Below are 20,591 nucleotides of genomic sequence, written 5' to 3' on the forward strand. Positions count from 1 at the left end.
GTTACTGGTGAATAATACGGGATTTGGGGAGTTAAGATTTTTGTTTTTTTAAAAGAATATATCTTAGCCAGGACTGAACACTCATTTCACTTCTTCCCAGCTCTTTCCAGGTTTTATGTAGATCTTTACATAAAGCCATTAAGAACAGAAGAAAAGCACTTTGGAAAATTATGCGGTGATGTATTCTTATGTAGCCAACACTCCCAGGGGAAAAAGTGAAAATTACACATAGCCTCCCTCCCCTTTTTATTTCTTGTCAAAGATGTTGCCTTTTTTGGCTTTTCTTATATATACACAGCATGACGAACTGATATTTGTAGTTTAAATGTCTGGTTTAACCGCGTGGTTTCCACCGTAACACAAAGCTCTCATGAAATGTCAGGTTAGAAATAAAACCAAGCTCTAGAGGGATGAAGTGGGGAGGAAAGTAGAAGGTCCAGGAGCTGAAAAACAAAATGGAAAAAAAGTGAGCAGAACGCAATGTGGATCTGGGGTAGGGAAACAGACGCATTTCTCACTGAGTTGTTTCTGCTTTCCTCTATTAACATTGCAACAGAAATTACAAATAGCCCTGCAAGGGGTAGTGCATTAAACCTCATCTCTTCATCCCATGTAAACACAACATTAATACCGAAGAATAAAGAAAACGGTAAAAAGTCCAGTGTCTTGTTTTCCGCATTTTGCTTGTTAGGTTTCCTGTCCGCCCTCCAGCATGCTCCCGTGTGTACCAAAGATGCGAACTTGACCAGCCCATGTTCAAGCAAACACTTACACTCATATTCCCAACACATTCTTTTCTTCCCCTCGAATGGGGAGTTTATTCCTAACAGTTCTGCTCCTTTTAATGATAAACTCCTTTAACGAAGTAGTTCTGAGACCTTGCAGCAGGCAGCAGGAGAGCACCAAGGCTACTAGTTGCCATGTTTATATTCCCTGTTCAGCAAAGCAGTCCACTTAAAGCCCAAGGCCCAATGCCTTCATGGATGGGCATGCACTGAAATGAACCTACAAATCAATATCCCCCCACACAATGTGCCTTACAGGCAAAATCCAATTCTTGCCTAAAAAAGACAGAGTTACAGCCAGGCCCTTTTATGAGACACACACAAACAAGTTGCTCTGGTGAAAACAGACCTTACACTGATAAGTTTTGTTCACTTTCCGGCAGAGCTACTGATCTTCTTTACTGGACCACCAGAACAGAAGATGGGAAAGAAACACAAGGGAGATGTTCCTTGGCAAGGAAAGGAGCAGCATTTAGGACTGGGGAAAAGGCAGGGTGGGGTACAGGGGACTTTCCTGATAAAACAACTAATTTGAGAATAAAAGACCAACTGATATCATGTATACACCTAAACCAGTAACACACCTTCTCTGGAGTGCAGTATTGTATAAGCGTTGCCTTTGTTTTCAAGGCTAATTCAGACCTTTGGCTCATCCTGCATTAACAAGGTCATCCACATTAACAGGGCCCCTGTGACAGTTCACAGGCGAAAGTTCCCTTTTAGAGTAGTGCAGATTTGAAATTCACAGGACAGCGACCCGAAGATCTTCCTTTACAGATAAAAAGCATGTCAAATTATTAAATAGCAACATGAAATCCTAGATTCTGAAGGTCTGTCTTTGCTCTGCGGTTGAGAGAGCAGAGTGCATTCCCAGCCCCTGCCCAGTCGCCACTGCTGGCAGCACGGTGGGCGCGTGGCCGGACCCTCTGGCTGACGCCTCACGAATGCTAAAGCTGAAAGGCCTGGGGTAGTCGGGGAAGGGACAAATGAGCATAGTCCGAAGACATGTCACTTCAAATTTCTACTGTTAGAACTGCTGAGTATGATATAAAAACAGAAAGTATTTCTCAGTTCAAAGTTTGAAGACCAGGCCCCAAATGTTGACTGGCTCCTCCCTCCAGCGTCCCTGTTCCCCACACACGGGCTCCGTTGTGCTAGCTGTTGTTCTCTGCCGTGAGATATTTGAGGGCTGCAAAGCCGTAATGGCGTGACATATCCTGCTGGAACTCCTCCTTCAGGGTCTTGAGACAGATGCGGTATTGCTTGTTGGAGCGAAACTTGGTGATGTCAAAGCTGGGGGCGTGAGGCATGTGGATCATGTAGGCGTTGGGCAGCACCGTGAACTCGTACTCCTGCGGGAGAAAGACACCGGCTGTGAGGGAGTTCCCGAGCCCTCTTGCAATGCATCTCCTGTACCTCCACCATCAAACACGCTCCATCATGTAGAAGTGCAGTGTGGGTCTCAGAAACAACAAACCCATACAGATATGCCAAATCGACCTTCTTTTTTTAGAGTTCCTTTTTTTGGTTTTATGAAAGAACTGCTTTCTCTTTTAAAACGTTTTACTCCATAGGAGCCAAATAATGGGGAAACAGTAGAAAATGCCTGAAGCCATGTTCACAGCACAGATTTTGCAGCAGTGTGCTTGCAACCAACACAGCTGTGACTGCACACAGGAACAGGATGATGAGTCTCAAGTGTCCATGCAAAAGCATGTTTTTGCCCCTACAATTTATCTTGCTTCAGATGCCGGAATAAGCTGTATTTACAAAGGCACACGCTGCACCACATACATTGCTTTGCCTGTACTAAGACACAGTGACAAAACTGTCCAAAAGTATTTATAAATCTGAAATAAGGGAAGAATATGATCTCTTCTGTAAGTGCTGTGTGAAAATCAGGAACTAGGACCTCCTAATTCCATATGCTTTGAGAAGGTTTTACTCAAATTAAGTTCTCCTTCACAAAGTATGAGATACTGTGCTAATTCCGTCTCTCCTCTAAAACTAATTCACTAATTCTCTTTATCTATATCCAACCAAGTTCTTTGACAATTTTTGTTGTTAAAAAATTACAGTTTATTTAAGTCTCAATTACTCTTGTTAGAAGATTTTTACAATTTTTATAATTAAATGCATGATCATTAGAGCAAAGCTAGACAAAGACAGATTCTTAGACAAGCTGAAAGTTCACATGCAAGAACCAGGTATCTGGTCCTGCAAGGGACCATCTAGAAAAGGGATGTGAGCAGTATTCTGAAGCCAAGAGAAGACCCTACCACTAGGACGCTAGCTCTTTTTTCATATGGAATTTCAGAGAGTCAGAGTTGTAAGGGATGCAAATGACAAAGGAACTTCAAAGGCTCCACAGGCAAATTTCCTATTGTCCTTACACAGTTTCTGTTTACAGATATTGCTGGACTGAGTTATTAACCATCTCTCCATAAGACACTGGGCAGGGAAGGAAAAGCCACAGAGCATGCTGGCTTTAAAAGAGATGGAGCACAGCTTCCCCTGGTTTGCAAAGTTCAGTCACTTATAGATTTAGAAGTCTGTGCAGAGACATAGAGTATCTGCAGCACAGCGGCAGAGTATTCCAAAATACTTTATTAGGGAATGAGATTTATGGGAGAGAACACATTTCTGCCAAGAAATGGGAGCGTTTCACCTATAAATCTTTCTTCACCTAACAAAATACGATCAACCCAGAAAACATTGAAAGCTGCTGGGTTATGATGCTACCCGAAACCAAGTGTTTGAGCACCACAGCCCCAAATGAAGCCCAAACAAAATGGAAAAAAGTGAGCACAATGCAGTACAGATCTATTTCCCAGCTTGGGCAGTGGTATTGGTAAATTGGTAAGTTAAAAGTGTAGCTAAGGCTGCAGTGCCTTCCCAGAGACAGCTGTGAAGCAGCAGCATGCATTGGACAGCTAGGTGCAAATGTAGCTGAATGGCTGCTCCTTTCTCATTATGGGAATGCCTGTTCCCTTCCAGACAATGCTAAAGTCGTAAATCTTTGTGCCAAATTACAATGCTGTCACATATAGGAATGGGCCCCTCTGAGTTTCTGTTTGGGGTGACATGTACAGCAAGAACAAAATAATATGATGTCCACAGGCAGAACTTACTTAGCTGGAAGATGCTTAGAACTAATGGGGAACCAAACGCAAAAATGAAGGCTAGCATGATGGAGTGAGGAGGGCTGATAAATGACAAACTACAAAATATGTCTCTAGGGACCTTAAAACTAAGGGCTGCAGCCACAGAGGAAGATGCGGCCCCCTCATAAAATCTTTTCTTTGCTCTCTGTTTGCATCTCAAGTCTGCAATCCTGCAATCCTGCAAGTTGGGGGTTGTCTATGCTCTGCAGTGCAAACTGTTCAGTGGTACTCCCATCCCCCTGGAAGGCCTTCAGGCACATAAAGTCTTCCAAAACTTTATAAGGCTGCTGCTAATCAGCCCATTTGAAAGATGCTGGGCTGGGGTCCTGGAAAAAGGGATGCTCACAGTCACTGAAAGTCTCCTAATGACCCATCCCTACTACATGGAAACATCTGTCAAGAAAGCAACGCACTTGCAGGAACCTCTGTCCCTACCTCACAGGTTATAAACTCTTTAGAGGGAGACTGTCATTATCTGTGTATTTGTACAACATCTGGCTCCGTGGCCATCTGCACATCCCCAGAATAATAATGGTGATTATCTCTACATGGTGTCCTGCTCTGAAGGACTGTACTGGCACAGGCCCTTGATAAGGAGTCTGAAAGAGTCCTCTTGACAGACACTGCAGTTGTGAGGAGCAGTGAAATAATTCAATTGAGAAGCTGCTCTGCCTGCTGGTAATGAAGCCAGCCAAGCAGCTGGCAGCAACTTGATCTGTGGGCACCCTGAAGCAGAGGAATGCCATTGAGGAGATAGCTGTGTGATCCCATGTCCCCTCCAGGCTGATTTTGTGGGACAACAGGCCAACACCCATGTTGCTACAAATGAAAATGAAGCTTCTTTTAAACGTGAGAATGTTTTTAAGGCTGTGAGAAAAACAATTCCCCAGAGTTAGTTCCAATCCAACGGCCATTTAAAATATCTGCCCTATGATCAACTCTGAAAAATGTTCCAGTTTCCCATGTGCAAATCTGTATGCTGGGCAAATGCCTCTGAACAGAAGAGTTAAATCATGAGTGCTAGATGAGACCTGCCAGTGGGAACACAGGCCTTGTTACCCAGATTAAAAAATAATAAATCATTACCCCTGCATTCTCCACAAAGCAGAGCAAAGTATTATTATTAACAGTAATATAAAGCACAACTTTTTTTCTAGCCTGAAATAATTTTTTCTCAACATAAGTAGGTACAAATTTGTTGGGAATGCCCTTCTGCAAGCAGAGGGCAAGTGGCTGCCAGCCCAAGGTGACTATATGGTTTTGTAAGCAGCAGTAGAAACTATCCCTCCCATGTACATGCCTGCACAGGAATACACTGAAGCCCACACCCCAGAGACACAATCTCCCAGTAACTTGCTGCGTGCCTTGTGCTGCTCTGCTCCACAGAAACTGCTAAGAGTTGAGCAGAGAAGGATCAGCTATATTCCAGATCCACAACAGACGCTAGCATAGGAGGATACAACTGGCCAAAAAGCATGTTGTCTGATTAGCATGAGATGGTACTAGTTAAAAAACTGGGACAGAAACCAAACAAACAAAGGAAAAAACAAACAAACCCAAACTAAAAAGAAATGCCATGACCCAGACCCTGCTGATTAGCACAGCGGTTAGCTTCACATCCAAGAACAGCAGGGAGATGTAAGCCCTGCTATTTCAGTGAGCAACAGCACCAGGCTCCCACGGAGCCATAGTCACTGCCAGCCTCCAAGATCTAGGTCGGTGGCAGGGTCCTTGGCAGCTCTGAGAGCTCTAGCAACAGTCTGGACTCTTGAGCTTTCTCTGCATCCTTATTCTTACATGTTCTGCTCAGCAGCCCCATCCCAAGCCACAAATCCAAGAGGCAGGTAGCCCAAGGCTCAAGTACCTGGATCCTCTAGAGTCTGCTCCACAGCCAGAGACTCTGGAAATGTAAAGTCCTTGGTTTTGCAGAGACGTACTGTAAATCCAGGCCAGAAATTGAAGATGCTTGCTTTGGATTCAATTTAAGATTGCTTTTTGAATGCTAAATTAGCACTTGGGACTCATCAGCCTCTGTTTAACTGAGAAACTTCCAGCTAGATTTATAGATCCCCTAGTAGGTGATGAGACTGGCAACAAGTGCTGCAATGCTCAAGTACACTGCTAGGCAGGAGGTGGGCACTGCAGGGATTGTGCCCCTGCCACCGCAAAACAATTTTCTCAGCCCTGACAAATAAACTAACTCAGACTCAGTTCTCCCTTTAATGCTTGACAAGGACTAAAATGAGCGTTCCCGACTCAGGAAGCACTCATTAAGGAGCTTAGTAAGGCCAGATGAGCACTATGGTGATGCAAAGCGTGAAGCCTTTCCACAGAACACAGATTTAATTTTAACAACCCTGCTGCCCAGCCCTAGGTGAGATGTGCAGGCATCATCTCCTCACCTGTGCATCCAGTTCCATGATGTGAGCTACTTTGTTCCAGCCAAATCCAACAAACCGCCTGTCATACTCCGGGCAGTCCTTCCTCACAACAACGTATGGCTCAAAGTCTGCTTCCCACTCAACGCGGTAGGGAGTGGTGGCTGTTCGCCACTTGGCAAAGTTTGTTGGCGCATGCCCTTTCGTCCAGACGTGATACCTTAAACAGACATAAACGGCATGGATGTGGGGAGGCAATTAGATAGAATGCATCTTGGCTAGGCAAAAAAATGTTACTTGTTAGATGACATGCTCAAAAATAAGGACATTAGCTTACAGTTCACATCATCATTTTCAGGACATATCGGAGGCAATTTCTAGGACTATTTCCAGCACACTTCACAGGGCTGCTATGTGCTTGATGCTTAAACACATCTAGTTGGTAAAGGATAGTGTGGAAACACTACCTAACGCTAATGTGAGAAACAATTACACAGACAGCCCATGAGCACTACAGAGTGCTGTGTCTTGTTCCTAGCAACCAAGCGGCTGTATCAGTGCTCTAAAATCAGTGTGAAATTCTGTCGCTCAGATAAGGTCCCTAAAATTAGCTATTTCTACACCACAGTGACAGTCACGATCTGTTTTATATGCAGTTTTATAATTTGTATGAGACACCTGCAGCTCTGGATAGATGTTCTGTTTTATTAATTACTGTTATTACTATGGCAGGAGCCAAAGTGCATAATTAAATTAATAAGTAAAATATTACATAAAGGCTTTCTGCTGTACATTCTACATTGTGGGGAGTAGCCATGTGATCCCCAGTAAGGTAATCAATTTGATTTACAGAAAAAGATCCTTTTATACTTTGTTAATCTTGTTTAGGTCACAGCAGGTCTCCTCCCAGCACAGCTTGAATCCAGCCCATTAGTGCCAGGGTCAATGACTCTCACTCACTTATTCTTCTTACACTTTCCAAAAATCAATGAGACAGGCTCTTTCTGCAGACTCATAGATTAAATAATGAAACAAAGGCATAGCAGGCCATCTGTATTACAGCGCTCTGAGATGTGTAACAGAAGGGGCAAAACAAACATCCTGCCAGTTTGTAATGTTAGGTACATTGAATTCACAGGGATGATGATGACTTGTGGTAAAACTGAAGGGATTTAAGCATTAAATACTTGCAGAATTAGGACCTGAGGTAATGTTTCAGCCCCAGAAATTCTCATAACATTGCAAGCCATTGCTGAAAACAGGGACATAAAATCACAGCCTAGGAGTTTTCACTCGGACTGTGTATTTGTATGGCTTGTAACAGGAAAAACATAGAGGTGTTCGGTTTCACTGACTCCCCTTCAGGGGCAGCGTAGGAGGACAGAACTATTATGATAGCACTGGGGTCCCCGGTAGTCCTTTGGGACTTTGAAGGCTGCATTTCTAAACTGTAAAGAGGTTGCATCACTGTCAGGTATCTGGCTTGGGGACCTAGGAAAACAAAGCCCTTCCATATTAAAAAAACCTGTCAGCAACTTAATTCTCTAGAGATTATTAGAAACCAGTGCCAGATTCACAAAGATGCTTACAATCCTTAATGCCTTTTGGAATCACCTCCAAAAGGCCTATCCTTTTTCTTGGTGTGTAACCTTCTCAGTCACTAATGGGCAGCTATCTACACTGGAAAAAAAACCCAACAAACCAGTCACAATGTAGGGTATAAATGATATGAGATTGTGGAGGATGCTGTATCTTCTAAAATCCTACCTCTGGCATTCTGAAATTGATTACGATAACAATAATAATGACTACTAAACACTTAGGAAGTGATTTGTATCTTCAAAGCCCCATACAAACTTTGGTTAATTGCTGCTGTTCTAGTAACACTCTCCCACCGATTTAAACGTGGGGGAACAGGACACTAACCATAAATTCCTTTCCACCCTTTTTGGTGACATTGGTGTAAGCAGTTCGAGCAGCTCAAGTATAATCCCTGTGAATCGAGAGAGCTGATCAGCAGGGAAAAAAAAGTAATTGGGAAGAGACAATGAAGGGAAAACATGGAATTGAGACTGGAGAGACAAAACAAAGCAGAAAGGAAGGAACAGACCTGATCGTACCAAAGTAAGTAGTACCAGAGATGATGTACTTGCCTCCTCAGAGTAACTGATGTGAGTGGAGGGAAAGAGGAAGACAAAAGGATGACTAAGGTCAGGACAAAGAGGAAAATGAGTATAGGAAGTTCAAATGATGTGTGCAGACACCAATTATAAATGAATAATTAGACTTGAAACAAAGAGTAGTGAGAGTTCAGGATTACATACATATCTCTACATTCAATATATACGGGCCTACACGCACAAATATAATCTCCTGGAGCTCTGGGCCAGCGACTGATACCGCGAGAAATGTGCTGCAAAGTCAGATATTCAGACAGCATCACATGGGTGCCCATAGCGAGGAAGCTACCACAATAGAGTGAGTCATTTCCAACAGACTTTACTCTCAGTGATGCAGTTGCGAGAAGTAGTTCACTGTCTGTATCGGTCTTCCATCTCACAGGACAAATGAATAAATGTAATTTTGCCTGCTCAGGCCCTTCTCACTCAAGATCGTAAAGGTCTTCCCAACTTAAACAATTCTGTTTTTCTATGACTAAATTTTAAGGCCACACTCAATCTCACTGACTCCCAGAAGAACTTTGTGAAAATTCTGAACAACATATTTTTCACTACACTGGCAATTTTGACGAATCCAAACCTAATCATTTGATCTCCGTAAAATGATGATAAATTTCTTTCCTGTGGTTCGTGGGAAACAACTGGAAAACACCCCCTCCAACCCTGCCCCCTCCACTTTGGATCAAATGTTTCATCTTACTTGCTTTATCCATTTCATGTATTTAAATTTCAAAACTAAAGCAAGCTTTTTTAAACTTAGCAAAATGAAATAATTATTCTTCTCAGAGTGTTCTTCCTCCCTGCATTGTCCCTCAATGTGAGAAAGATGATTTGGCGAAAGAAAAACTCTTCCAGTTCTGTTATCAGATGCTTAAAAGTTTTGCCGGATTGTGGCTGCAATCAGTTAATTAATTAATCAGTTGCTGCTGTTTATGTTTTCTCAATACGATGCATCTTTGACCAGCTGTGGTTTCCCTTGTGCCTGAAAGCTGTGTGGGCAGTACATTTGTGGTTCATCAGCTACTACCCAGGCACTGAGCAGGCACATTCTTGTGAGGCACAGCCACAGCCAGCACCTGCAAACAAAGCCAGCAAGCTGGCACACAGCGACCCGCTGCCGCCCAGGGCTTCCACGCAGCACCCCTGGCAAGCCGCAGATGCTCACGTCCTCTCTTTTCTTCCGGTGGTGACTGGGGGATGTAATTGAGAGCCGTTTTGTACTTCTTAGCTGCCCAGAAGTAGAAAAGGTCACCATTTGGAAAAGAGGTGACAAAAGCAATTTCAGTGAGGGAAAGATTGTAATCTACCATGTGGTGTGAGGGACTGGGATGCTGCAGGCGCTCTCAGCAATCACTGTCACAGCAGTCCTCCTCAGCTCACTCCCACCCGTTCAGCCTCGAATTGCAGCATTATTAAAGCACCTTGAAGGTGGAGGTGAAAATTCTCAGCCCAGATCGCAGCTGCTTTGTGGCTGTTGATAGATTGGAGCAATGAAATGAGCCAAAGCAAACTGGGGAAGCATTTGTAAAATGTGTCCTACATTAATATGTACACCAGCTACAGACTGCGCGTCCTTCAATTTTTATTTAACCTTGCTCTGGCAAAACTCCCACTGATGTTAAAGACATTTTTGCCTGAGTGAGACTTGAGAAAGGATCTGCAAATCTGACTGTGTATGTAACATGCCAACATGCTGTACAGCTTGAAGATGAAATCTGTAGCGGAAGGCCACTGCTGTGCAAGCTGAAAAGTTGATTGTTGGTGGAATGCAACATCTGAAAATCCTGAGGGTATTATTTTCCATTGGAAGGATTTTTATTTTTAACTATAGGAGAAACAATTCTATCAAGAAATCTCTTGTTAATTTGTACATCTTTGACTGTTAAAGAATGATGGGAGAGTGAAAAGCTTGCTTTATCAGTACCCTTAAGTAATTTTCCAGAGAGAGGCATGCCCCTCTCAGTCGCCTCAAGTTTCTAATTGAAGGCAGTCACTGGTAAAGGTACTGTCAGAATTACGTTTTCCAGGCTCACACAGACTGTCTGCTATGACATGTGCGTAAGGCCACATGAGGGAAGGGTGGCTGTTGCAACGAGAAAGGCATGTAATACAGGGAATGGAAGAAGTGTGAGAAAAGCTCTAAAAGTAAAGGAAGGATAGGAGAGGTGATACAGGGCTCCACTGGCCAGTTTTTAACTCTAGATCTCAAAATAGTGTAAAAAGGAAAGGTGAACATTGTTACCTGCATTTCAGAGATGGAGAACAGAGATGTAAGAAAGTGAACTGATTCGCGTACCACCTCCCAGCAGGGCAGTAGCGGAGCTGAGAAGAGAACGCAGGTCTCCTAAGCCCTCTCTCTGTGCAACATCATAAGGCCATATTGTACTCTTCCCATCACTGCAGTGCTTTACAATGTCTGCTAATCAGACCTTACCACACACACCCAAGAGACAGTTAACCCCTGGTAGTCGCATTTCAAAACTGAAGAGGCTGGCAGATAATAGAAGTGACTTGTTCACAGCCACAAAAAGAGTCTGCTTCAGAGTAGAGCTCCAAATTTAGGTGTTCTTCGCCTCTTTAACTTCTAGTCAGAATACGCTTTTACCTCTGCATTGAGAAACTCTAGCTATTTAAAGCAGCTGTTTCACATAAAATAGAGTGCATGACAAGCCTGCATTTGTTTTTCCAGTAAGTCAGTAAGGAAGCTAACCAACAAGCAGAGAGAAATTATTTTTGGTCACATGAGGGACACAGCTATCCAGACAAGTATTTGGCAGCCAAAAAGCAAATTACACGCACATGAGTGTAATGGTCGCACTTGATTTTGTAGCGCAATAAAAAATGATGAAAATAAAACAAATTCAATTTAACAACTGAAGTCCTTCAGTAGAGGACTATAATACTAGATAAAATACCGAGCTTACAGATGGAATATATCCACATACGATTCTGTTCACTGCCTTTCTATGAAAAAGGAAAAAGTATTCCAGTAGGTTTCTTAATGGAGCTAGCTAGCTAACAGTGAAGAGAGAAATATCAAATGTTCACAAGAACATTAAAAACTATCCTCAGAGATAAAGACCACAGGTTCAACAACAGTACTTTCCATTACCTGAATGTGAAGAGGGTTCCCATGTCCAACATCGACAGCAGCTCTGCTTTTGACTTGGGAAAGGAAAGGCGGTAGCGTAGGGTCTCAAAAGCAGGTACAATCAGAGCTTTCTTGGTGTTAGCCAGGTCTAGCTGGATGACAGACTTCCTGGTAAAGAGAAACAACAAATGAAAGCAGGAAAATTTTAAACTGAGCCAGTCACTTGGCTTTTCAAAATAAAGTGCAGAGAACAGACACTTTGATACTGTAAATATAACCACGGCCCATGCTTTTTTCCCCAGGGTGCTTTGTATTTTCCTCCACTTTTGATCTGCTGCTCTAAGAGCAGGGGGAACAACACAGTTCAAAAAGAGCTTGTGTCTTTGACTGATCAGTGCTGCCCTGCATGTCCAGGACACGCTGAGCACAGCCAACTGACCACGCCTTTAAGAGAAACATAGTTGAATGCTACTACATAGATGGGAAAGAGCTGCCCAGTCAATGGCAGTTCTAAAAAAAAATCAGATTTATCCGGGACTCAGTGGGACTTCACAAGATGAGGAGCTGTAAAGTTTGGTTGCACTTCAGTGTAGCTATTCTCTGTGCTATGCTGTGCCATCATACTTGCTTCTTAGTTCTACTATAGAGCTCTGTATGTCCTGCAAGGTAAGTGTTACCTTAACACCACCGTGGAACAGATATTTGCTCTCAAGAACACTGTTGCCATGATGGGCAGTCTTTGCACAAGGCAAGGCACAGATCTACTGCAACATGACATAGTGCCAATCAGCAAAACTGCACATCAGCAGTATTTTTTTGAGTATTGTTAATTATGTGCACAGTAGTGCCCAGAGATTAGAGCCCATTTGTGCTTGGCCCTATACATACAGCATAGAGGCTGTTTTCTGCAGAAAAGAGCTGTGGACTGGATGCACTGAGATACCTCACTTATTCCCTTCTTTTGCTGCAAGTTGTTCAGTGCAGAGACTGTTTTGGGGTGCAAGTGTGTATGTGTACACACAGTGGATTTTGCACAGTAGTGCCCTTCTCCAGACAGGGGCCTTAGGATGAATGCCACAAGAGAGCAACAGCTTACCAGACTTACTCCCTGCCTACCAGACATACTTGGTCTATTCTTTCGTAACAAACTAAAACCCAAAGAAAAAGAAAAAAAGTTACTTTTCCATCCCCAAACCGAATCTTACTATGCTTGTCATTAGAAATAACTCTGTCTTGATTTTCCTTTCATTATCTTCATATTTCATACGAGAAATATGCCTCTCTCTCCCTGTCAAAGTTAGTTCCCCTTAACAGGATTCACTGTCTTGACTTTTATGTTACTGCAACAAGCAATCAAGGACAATGTTGACAAGCAGCAAACTCTCTACAGCCTTATAAGATGAAGGAATTGGGATCACTGTCATAATAACAGAAAGACCAAACAAACCACTTTTCTAGTCCCAGAATACCTAGAATTCACTTATATTGCCGTCAGAGAAAAAGAAGAGCAGGGCTATTTCATAAAATCTGAATTTTAGATAATTCACACCACCCTATAGGCCTGTTCTATAAAAAGAAATGTGTTCTCAGTGGCTTACTTCAAAATTTGCATTGTTTGAAAAACCCCTGCTACATTTCCAGTGAACTTTTCACAACTGAAGGATTTTAACAGTATCTTATAACTTCTTTGTACTTTCTTCACTAGCTTCTCCCCTACCATCATTAATGGCCAAAATATCTGCATGCAAATAGAAGACTCCTTCACAATCAGCCTCCATGACCTTCCAGAATTGTTGAGCAGTGCCAGCATCCAGTCTTCATGAATGCTCTTAATGTTCCTTCCCCTTCACATCTTCTTTGAGGGCAGGGGATACTAACATAGGTTCACTTCCAGTGTCCCAGGGTTTCTGGACTCTCTGCAATCTACCAGCCTTGAGTGGTACATCTTTGGGGATTCAGTTCTGGGAAGGAGTATCTAATATTTGCAGTGATGCTCACCCTTTGGGCTTTGCAAGGAAACAGCAGCTACCATTTATGGCTGCTACTCTCTTTTTCTTTGATGGAGACCTCAAAAGTTCCAAGCAAAAATCAAGGCCTTGCTGTGCTTGGCACTGTCAAAGAATAGGAGACAATCCTGCCCAGCCCACCAAAGCCCACAGTTTGAAGCTGAAGTACGTATAGGTATCAAGCCAGGGTAACAGCAGAGACCGTCAGACAGAGCAAGTTGTGTTGAAACTAGTGTTGAACATGACTAATTTTGTAAGATACGGGATGCAAGCACAAAAATTATGTAGGTATCAATAATCCTTTCTGAACACTCCCCATTCTGTCAACTGCAAATTTAATATAGGTGACAATGGCAACTATTGGAAAGAACAGATGACAGTGCCTTCATGAAGAAAACCAAAACACAGAGGGAACAAACCAATACAAGAGTCTGAAATCACTTGCAACTGTCAAAGCTCAACATGAAAAAGTTAGGTAAGAGGAGAGAGGCACAGGTCTGAAAACAAGGTGCCTGTAGCAGATACAGTCAAACACAGAAAACTGGTAGAGGTACTTCAAGAGTGAAATAAAATAGTGGGAAGATCTCTGCAGAAACACTTTCAAGAGGTATGTCAGCATCTGAGGTGCATGTTGGTAAGGTCAAAGTGGAAGAGTTCACCAAAACTGAGCTGGGAGTTGAGACATGCTCAGTCAGGAAGTCCAGCAGCACCCACCTCTGAGCAGAACAACCTGTCTTTTATGTGGAGTAGACAACAAAGGACTAATGTAAGGGGAAGAAGGAACCCATGCTAACATCCAGGAGTTGAACATCAAAGGACAAGAGGGGGCATGTAAATTGTGACAAAGGCAGGGAGGATTTGGTGGAGAAGAAAACACCTCCCATTTTCTTCTGATAACTTGGTTGGTGGTCTGCTCCTCAGATAACCAGCCGAAAAATCTAACCTCTTCCTATTGGAACCAAATCTACATTTCAGTGGTGTCACTTTATTTCCTGTTTTGAGTGGACGTGCCATTTGCTGGTTGACTGGTTCTGTGATACTTGGAATAGGAAAAATTTCACTGTTGGTGTTGCAAGATATGTGTGATTTAATGCAGGGAATGCATTTGGCTATTTTGTAAACCAGCACTGCGTAAAAAACCTGCACTATCCTTATGAGGGCTGTTTTTTGGATTCAGTAACATTGGTTCAGATTCCATTTTCCTTTATCTGTCCTTTTTTCCCCAAACCCCAAAATAAGGATATATGATTTTATGAAGAGCTTTCTCTTTGCTAGTGTTGTCCAGGAAACCGTTTCCCAGGAATCTTTGTGTTCAGACCTGATGTATGTCATTCTGACACAGGGAAGGTTGGGTTAAATTTCTAAATCTGTTCATCAACCCTATTTTTCACACAGCATGGAAGAAATTAATCTTAAATCACAAGAGTATCCTCACAGGTTGAATGAACTCCAGCATGTTGATACCATTTTTTTCATCCTCATAGTCCTTTCCAAAAATTAACACACAATTTTCATCCTCATGGGGGTAGATAGTAGTATCATTCCCATTTCTGGAGGATAGATAAGCTCAGACACAGAAGGGTTAGCAAGCTAATCCCAAAGCACTGAATTCAGAAAAAAAAAAGAAAGAAAAAAAAAAGATTCCATTAATTCAAATTAGCTTCCACTGTCAGGACTCAGTAAGTGTTTAGTTTGAGATCAAGAAATACAATAATCACAGAGCTTGTGGTATGGAGAGCTCAGTCCACTGTTAAATTCATTAGAATGTTATTCCTCCCTGCAAAAGCAACGAATGCATAGTCTACAAAGGCATCCAACAAATAAAAAACAATAGGCACAACACGAGTGCGTCCCTTGCTGAGATGCTGAAGAACAACCAGAAATACTTCACAACTCATGTTGCAGGGGACAGGTATAAAACCTGCAGATAGACAGTGGATGCCAGGTCCCAATTCATGCTGAATGTGTCACTGGAAGTGAAGGGCCTATTTTACACAAATGTGTCAGGAAAGAACTTTAATGCTAGCTGTGACAACCGTAGATAAGCAGCCTGCCTAGTTATTTTATGTCAGAAGAACCTTTAGGATGATCCACACACGTTACTTGAAGCAACCAAAAAGAGACTTTACCACTGCAGCAATGACAAGATGACCTCAGTAACTAATGAGGGAAGGTGACAAAGACTTTGACTTGGCACAGACCATGAAAGTATCTGAGCTTCGTAAACAGGAAATGTTTAAATGATATGCCTTTTTCCTTTTGTACTTCACAGAAGAGTAAGGTAGGTCAAAAAGGGGGTTTGATGGAGATTAAAAGCATTGAAATGGTCTGTCTTAGCTGTGAAAAAGCTCAATTAGCACAAATCTAAGTGCTAGCAACAAATGCCTAGTGGTACAGGTAACCATCAACTTCTCCTTAAAGACTGGCTGTAACCTTTCTCATACAACACCTTCAAAATATGTTGGAAAAGTTTTTCAAAATTCTTTTCTTTCCGAGAATATATTGCCTGTAGAGACGCAATACACAATATATGTAAATCAGCAAACTTGCAGTGAGAGGGACTTGTCTGGCTCATCCTGTACAAAGTGATGCCTGAGACACTATTTCTGTTTGCTTATGGTTGTTCTATCTGAGGAAATGAAGATGAAAATGTCTGTATGCCTCTCTAACAAACAATTGCTGCCAGTCAGATAGATAGCACTAATCAGTTACTTGCAGAGGCGGTGGGAACAGTCAATGCAGAAAGATACAGGGTATCTGTATTTAAAATAATCTCCCTGCACCTCCCTGCTATTTTGCTCAGAAAAATCATTGAAAAAGCAACAAAAGCCTCTAGTCCCCATGCAAAAATCCCTTTTTAAAGAGCTGGTAGTAGCAGATTAGCGATTTTTATATTCCCAGGCAACAGACTCACAGTCAGAGTTAAGGTGGTACGGGCCTCACAGAAGGCTGGTAGAGTAACACAGGGTCTCAGAGGCAACAGCTTTCAGTGTGAATCTCAGGTTTTTTTCTGAAACAGCACCCATGGGTGGCATCACTGTGCATTCAGTTCTATAATACATTATCACCATATTAGAATTATTTCTGTGGTTGTAATATCTCAAGTATATCATGATGCATCATTCTGCCTTCTCTCCCTCCTTTCAGTGCTGGCTCCCATCAGTGCACTGTGAAGCAGCATGGAGGAACAAGTTGCTTTTTCAGTACTACATTCCAGTATCAACAGCTGAACAGATGCTATCCTTACTGTGTCCAGCATCGATCTGAAGAAATGTTACAGTATGCAACACTAACGTCAAAGAACGGAGAAGCTAACAACAACTGTCCCTACGTGTATCTTGAGACAGCTACTGTGTGCAGAGGACAGAATTATTTTGGAGTCCTCATAGCACAAGTCAAAAAGAAGTATCCCTAAAAGTGCAAAATAAGCTGACACGGTGAGATAAAACTTCAATGATGTTATTGAAATCCAGTGTCTTAAAAGCCACAGACTCACATAATCATAGAATAGTTCAGGTTGGAAAGGACCTTTAAAGGTCATCTAGTCCACACACCCTGCTATGAGCAGTGGCATCTTCAACTAGATCAGATTGCTCAGAGCCCTGTTCAAGCTGATCCTGAATGTTTCCAGGGATGGGGCATCTACCACCTCTCTGGGCAACCTCTTCCAGTATTTCAACACCCTCAGTATAAACAACTTCCTCCTTGTATCTTAAAGGTACCCTCCAACACCTGCTAGTTTAAAATCATTAGCCCTTGTCCTATTGCAACAAGCCTTGCTAAGAAGTCTCTCTGCGTCTTTCTTATAAGCCCCCTTTAAGTATTGAAAAGCTGCAATAAGATCTCCCCAGAGCTTTCTCCTAGGCTCAACAACCTCAGCTCTCTCAGCCTTTCTTCATAGGAGAGGCTTCCATCCCTCTGAATAGTGAACTTAACCCTGTACATGGATGCAGAAATTGAAAAAACCAATTAACTCTCCACACAAGGGAGAAATGAGAAGATGCTTACTGAGTTGATACGCCTTTAACAGATCCTCCGTAAGTTTATGATGTCAAAAGGTGTTATTTCCCCTTACATTCCAAAACCATGGGCCTATGGATTGAAAGGGATCACCTACAGGCAGACCGTCACTGGAACACTTTGATCAACTTTTACCAAATTAGACCAGAGATGAAAAGGAAAACTGGTCAGGACTAAGGAACTGAAATCCTCCTGTCTGGCCACAGGGTGTCCTCCTTGCTCTATGCTTTGGCCTCAGATGACCAGCCTCTGCAGACCAAAAAGGTCTTTATTAAAAAATAAATAAATAATAAAAAAAAAATCAGTTAATGGATCAGATGTCCGTAATTTGTTCAGCCCAACCTGCTCACATTCATTATGATACAATACACACTGAGGTTACTCTTCTCAGTTTCCTTATCCTAATAATTTTGCCTTGACAGGTGCTGGCATTGCAGTCATATTTTTGAGCTGGTAAGACTATCCCCCTCTTTTCAAGATATGGAACTGGATTGAGCGTGTGTCACAGGGACCACAAATTCTGTAGTGTTTTGCATGTTTTTTCTGTCACTAACATTAGGAACCAGCGTTGTTTAGGGAAATTGCCCAGTTCACCTTGCTAATATAGGATGCTTTTGCACATTTAACAATACTTAGTCCAGTTCAATTTTCAAATTGATTCTTCTGCTGCTCTGAGGAATTATTCTGATGGCTAACAGGGCTTACATTTAGACCTGAGTTTTTTCCTTCATAATTTTACTGCTTTACTTCCAGCTTCAGCCCCTTCCTCTACCCTAAAAATTCCTGTGCCTTGCTGGGCACTGTCACATCTTAAACATCTATAAGCTGCCTCTTTCGGTTCTGTTCAAACTGCGTATTTTTGGAAATATGTGGGAAGGGTAGGGTGTGGAGGGGCTGCGAATGAGGGTGACAATGGGAATCCCTCCACTATTGATTTACCTGAGGTATTCGTAGAGTCCATACATAGGCAAGAAGTCAATGTCGGATAGAAACATATATGGTGTGCTGATATGCTTCATGGCCACATTCCTTAGCAGATTCACAGGATAGAACTGGCCCTCCTTGTACACAATATGGTAGCCAACATTGTGGCGGCTCATAAGTACTTCTGAGCCTTGGGCGTAGCGCAGAAATTGCTGGGCTTCTGCATCAGAAAGATAGAGTGCCAGGCTGATTGGACCTTCCCAGTGTTTGCAGATGGCTTCAAGCATCTGGAGCCTGAAAGAGGAAGGGTGAGAGTAAGAAAAGGCTGTCTCTCTGTCTGGGACTCTGCCTGGGTTCATCTGATCAACTGCAGATATCTAAGTGAGACAGATATGGGTCACTGTATATGCTGTGGAAAGCAATAAATATTTCTACAGTGCAATTAATCTCATCTAAGTTATTGTCTCCTTCTGGACAGACGGACTGCACCCTTGGTAAGCCTATTTCTCTCCGCTGAAAACAACGGAGCCTAAGACAGCCCTAACTCAGATACACACATCTACAGCTCATATAGCTGAAGCCAGGTGAAATCAACACCATCCTTTCTCCCGAAAGCATTCACACTGCAGGAAAACCCACACGGATGATGGGACTTCATCTGATCGGAGCTTTGAGCAGTTGCAGGGATCTGTCCATGTGGATCTACTTACAGGATAGGTGTCTTGTAATCTTAAGCAGTGTCTAGTGCCCAATTCACACTTCAGATCAAGCTGTTTTCACACACTAACATACTATAGCACTCTTCAACAAGCTTGTGGAGGAGAAAGGTGTACAGACCCACAGATCATTTTACCTCCTGTTTAGGAAAACCTTCCCCAAATTTTTACAAGGCAGTTAGTCAGATCTCAAAAGCTGTTAAAAATGATAGGTCAAGGGAATACTGACTCACATGAACATTTACATTGACTAGACTTACTGTTGGGGAAAGGGCAAAAGGATGACACATCAATAGAAAGGGCATTTACTGTGTGTAGGGAGTAAGGACAGAACAAGGGAGAGACATGGCATTGCTGTGGAATAGCAAAAGAACATTTCAGACAAAATCATCATTTAAAGTACTAATTTGAATATGTTTTAGCAGTATCTCAAATTTCATTAAATAATTTTAAAAACAGATTGTTTCAATGTATATTTTTTAAAACCTCCAGCAGTTACAATACTGTTGATGAAAATGACAACAAAAGATCTCATACACAAACATAAATCAAACCTAGCCTGGTCAAAATAATTTAAGCATTTTGGGTAATTTATAGAGAATTGCCTAGAGATTAAGATAATGCCGCCCCAAAATGCAGCAAGGACTGATTACGAAGCCTCTTGAGTTAACACTAAGGGAAATGAACCTATGCAGCCTAGCCAGATATTCTATTAAAAATTAGGAAGAGTAGACTACGCAACATGATTATTTTCTCTCCCTTCCAAATCCACATTACTAGATTTTTCCCATTAATATTTATATAGAACACAGGAAGTTTTTTGCATCATCATAATCAGAGAAAATAATTTCCCTCTCCTACTATCTCCCTAAGCTTTGCAGCAGAATGGAATGATACACTCATACCAGCAAACACACATTCTGATTTAACATTAATAGCTCTTTCCCGCATTTCTGAATGATCATGATGACATCCAAGATGATATAATAATTTTTCCTTAGATATGAGATATTACCTTTACTAGGCTACACCTGGTACATTATTTTCTTTTTATCTATTACTGGAACAAAGGTTATTATCAGCCTGAAACATATGGCCGAATTAGAAAAAGAAATCGATAAAAAAGATCTAAAAAGCATGTGAAGGCTTTAGGCTTTCGATTGTACAAATAATAAATAGAAAAAAATATTTTTTTGTTGTTGTTTGCCTTTTTCTACATAGGGGAAACCTATTAATTAGGATACTCCAATTCATCAGCACTTACAATTTAGGGCAGCCATTTAAAAAGGGAATACTTGCCTAGCAAGAAATGCAGCAAAATGCCTTT

At 42.0% G+C, this 20,591-nt stretch overlaps 1 protein-coding gene across 3 annotated transcripts in view; it reads right to left on the bottom strand.

The window, feature by feature from the left end:
- Window positions 1-233: 233 nt before the first annotated feature.
- The window catches only part of LARGE1 (LARGE xylosyl- and glucuronyltransferase 1), a 286,548-nt gene continuing 266,190 nt past the window's right edge, over window positions 234-20,591 (bottom strand). For 2 of the 3 annotated variants that reach the window (XM_027816040.2, XM_027816042.2), the window contains 4 exons: window positions 18,564-18,842; window positions 11,620-11,766; window positions 6,352-6,547; window positions 234-2,137 (listed from right to left, as the gene is read on the bottom strand). In XM_027816040.2, the coding sequence (XP_027671841.1) occupies window positions 1,940-2,137; window positions 6,352-6,547; window positions 11,620-11,766; window positions 18,564-18,842 (820 nt within the window). In that variant the 3' untranslated portion in view covers window positions 234-1,939. The remainder of the gene's footprint in view (window positions 2,138-6,351; window positions 6,548-11,619; window positions 11,767-18,563; window positions 18,843-20,591) is intronic. The other variant, XR_003563335.2, reaches the window with a different exon arrangement.

This window comes from Falco cherrug, chromosome 5, assembly GCF_023634085.1.
Source record: "Falco cherrug isolate bFalChe1 chromosome 5, bFalChe1.pri, whole genome shotgun sequence".
In the NCBI taxonomy this organism is placed as follows: domain Eukaryota; kingdom Metazoa; phylum Chordata; class Aves; order Falconiformes; family Falconidae; genus Falco; species Falco cherrug.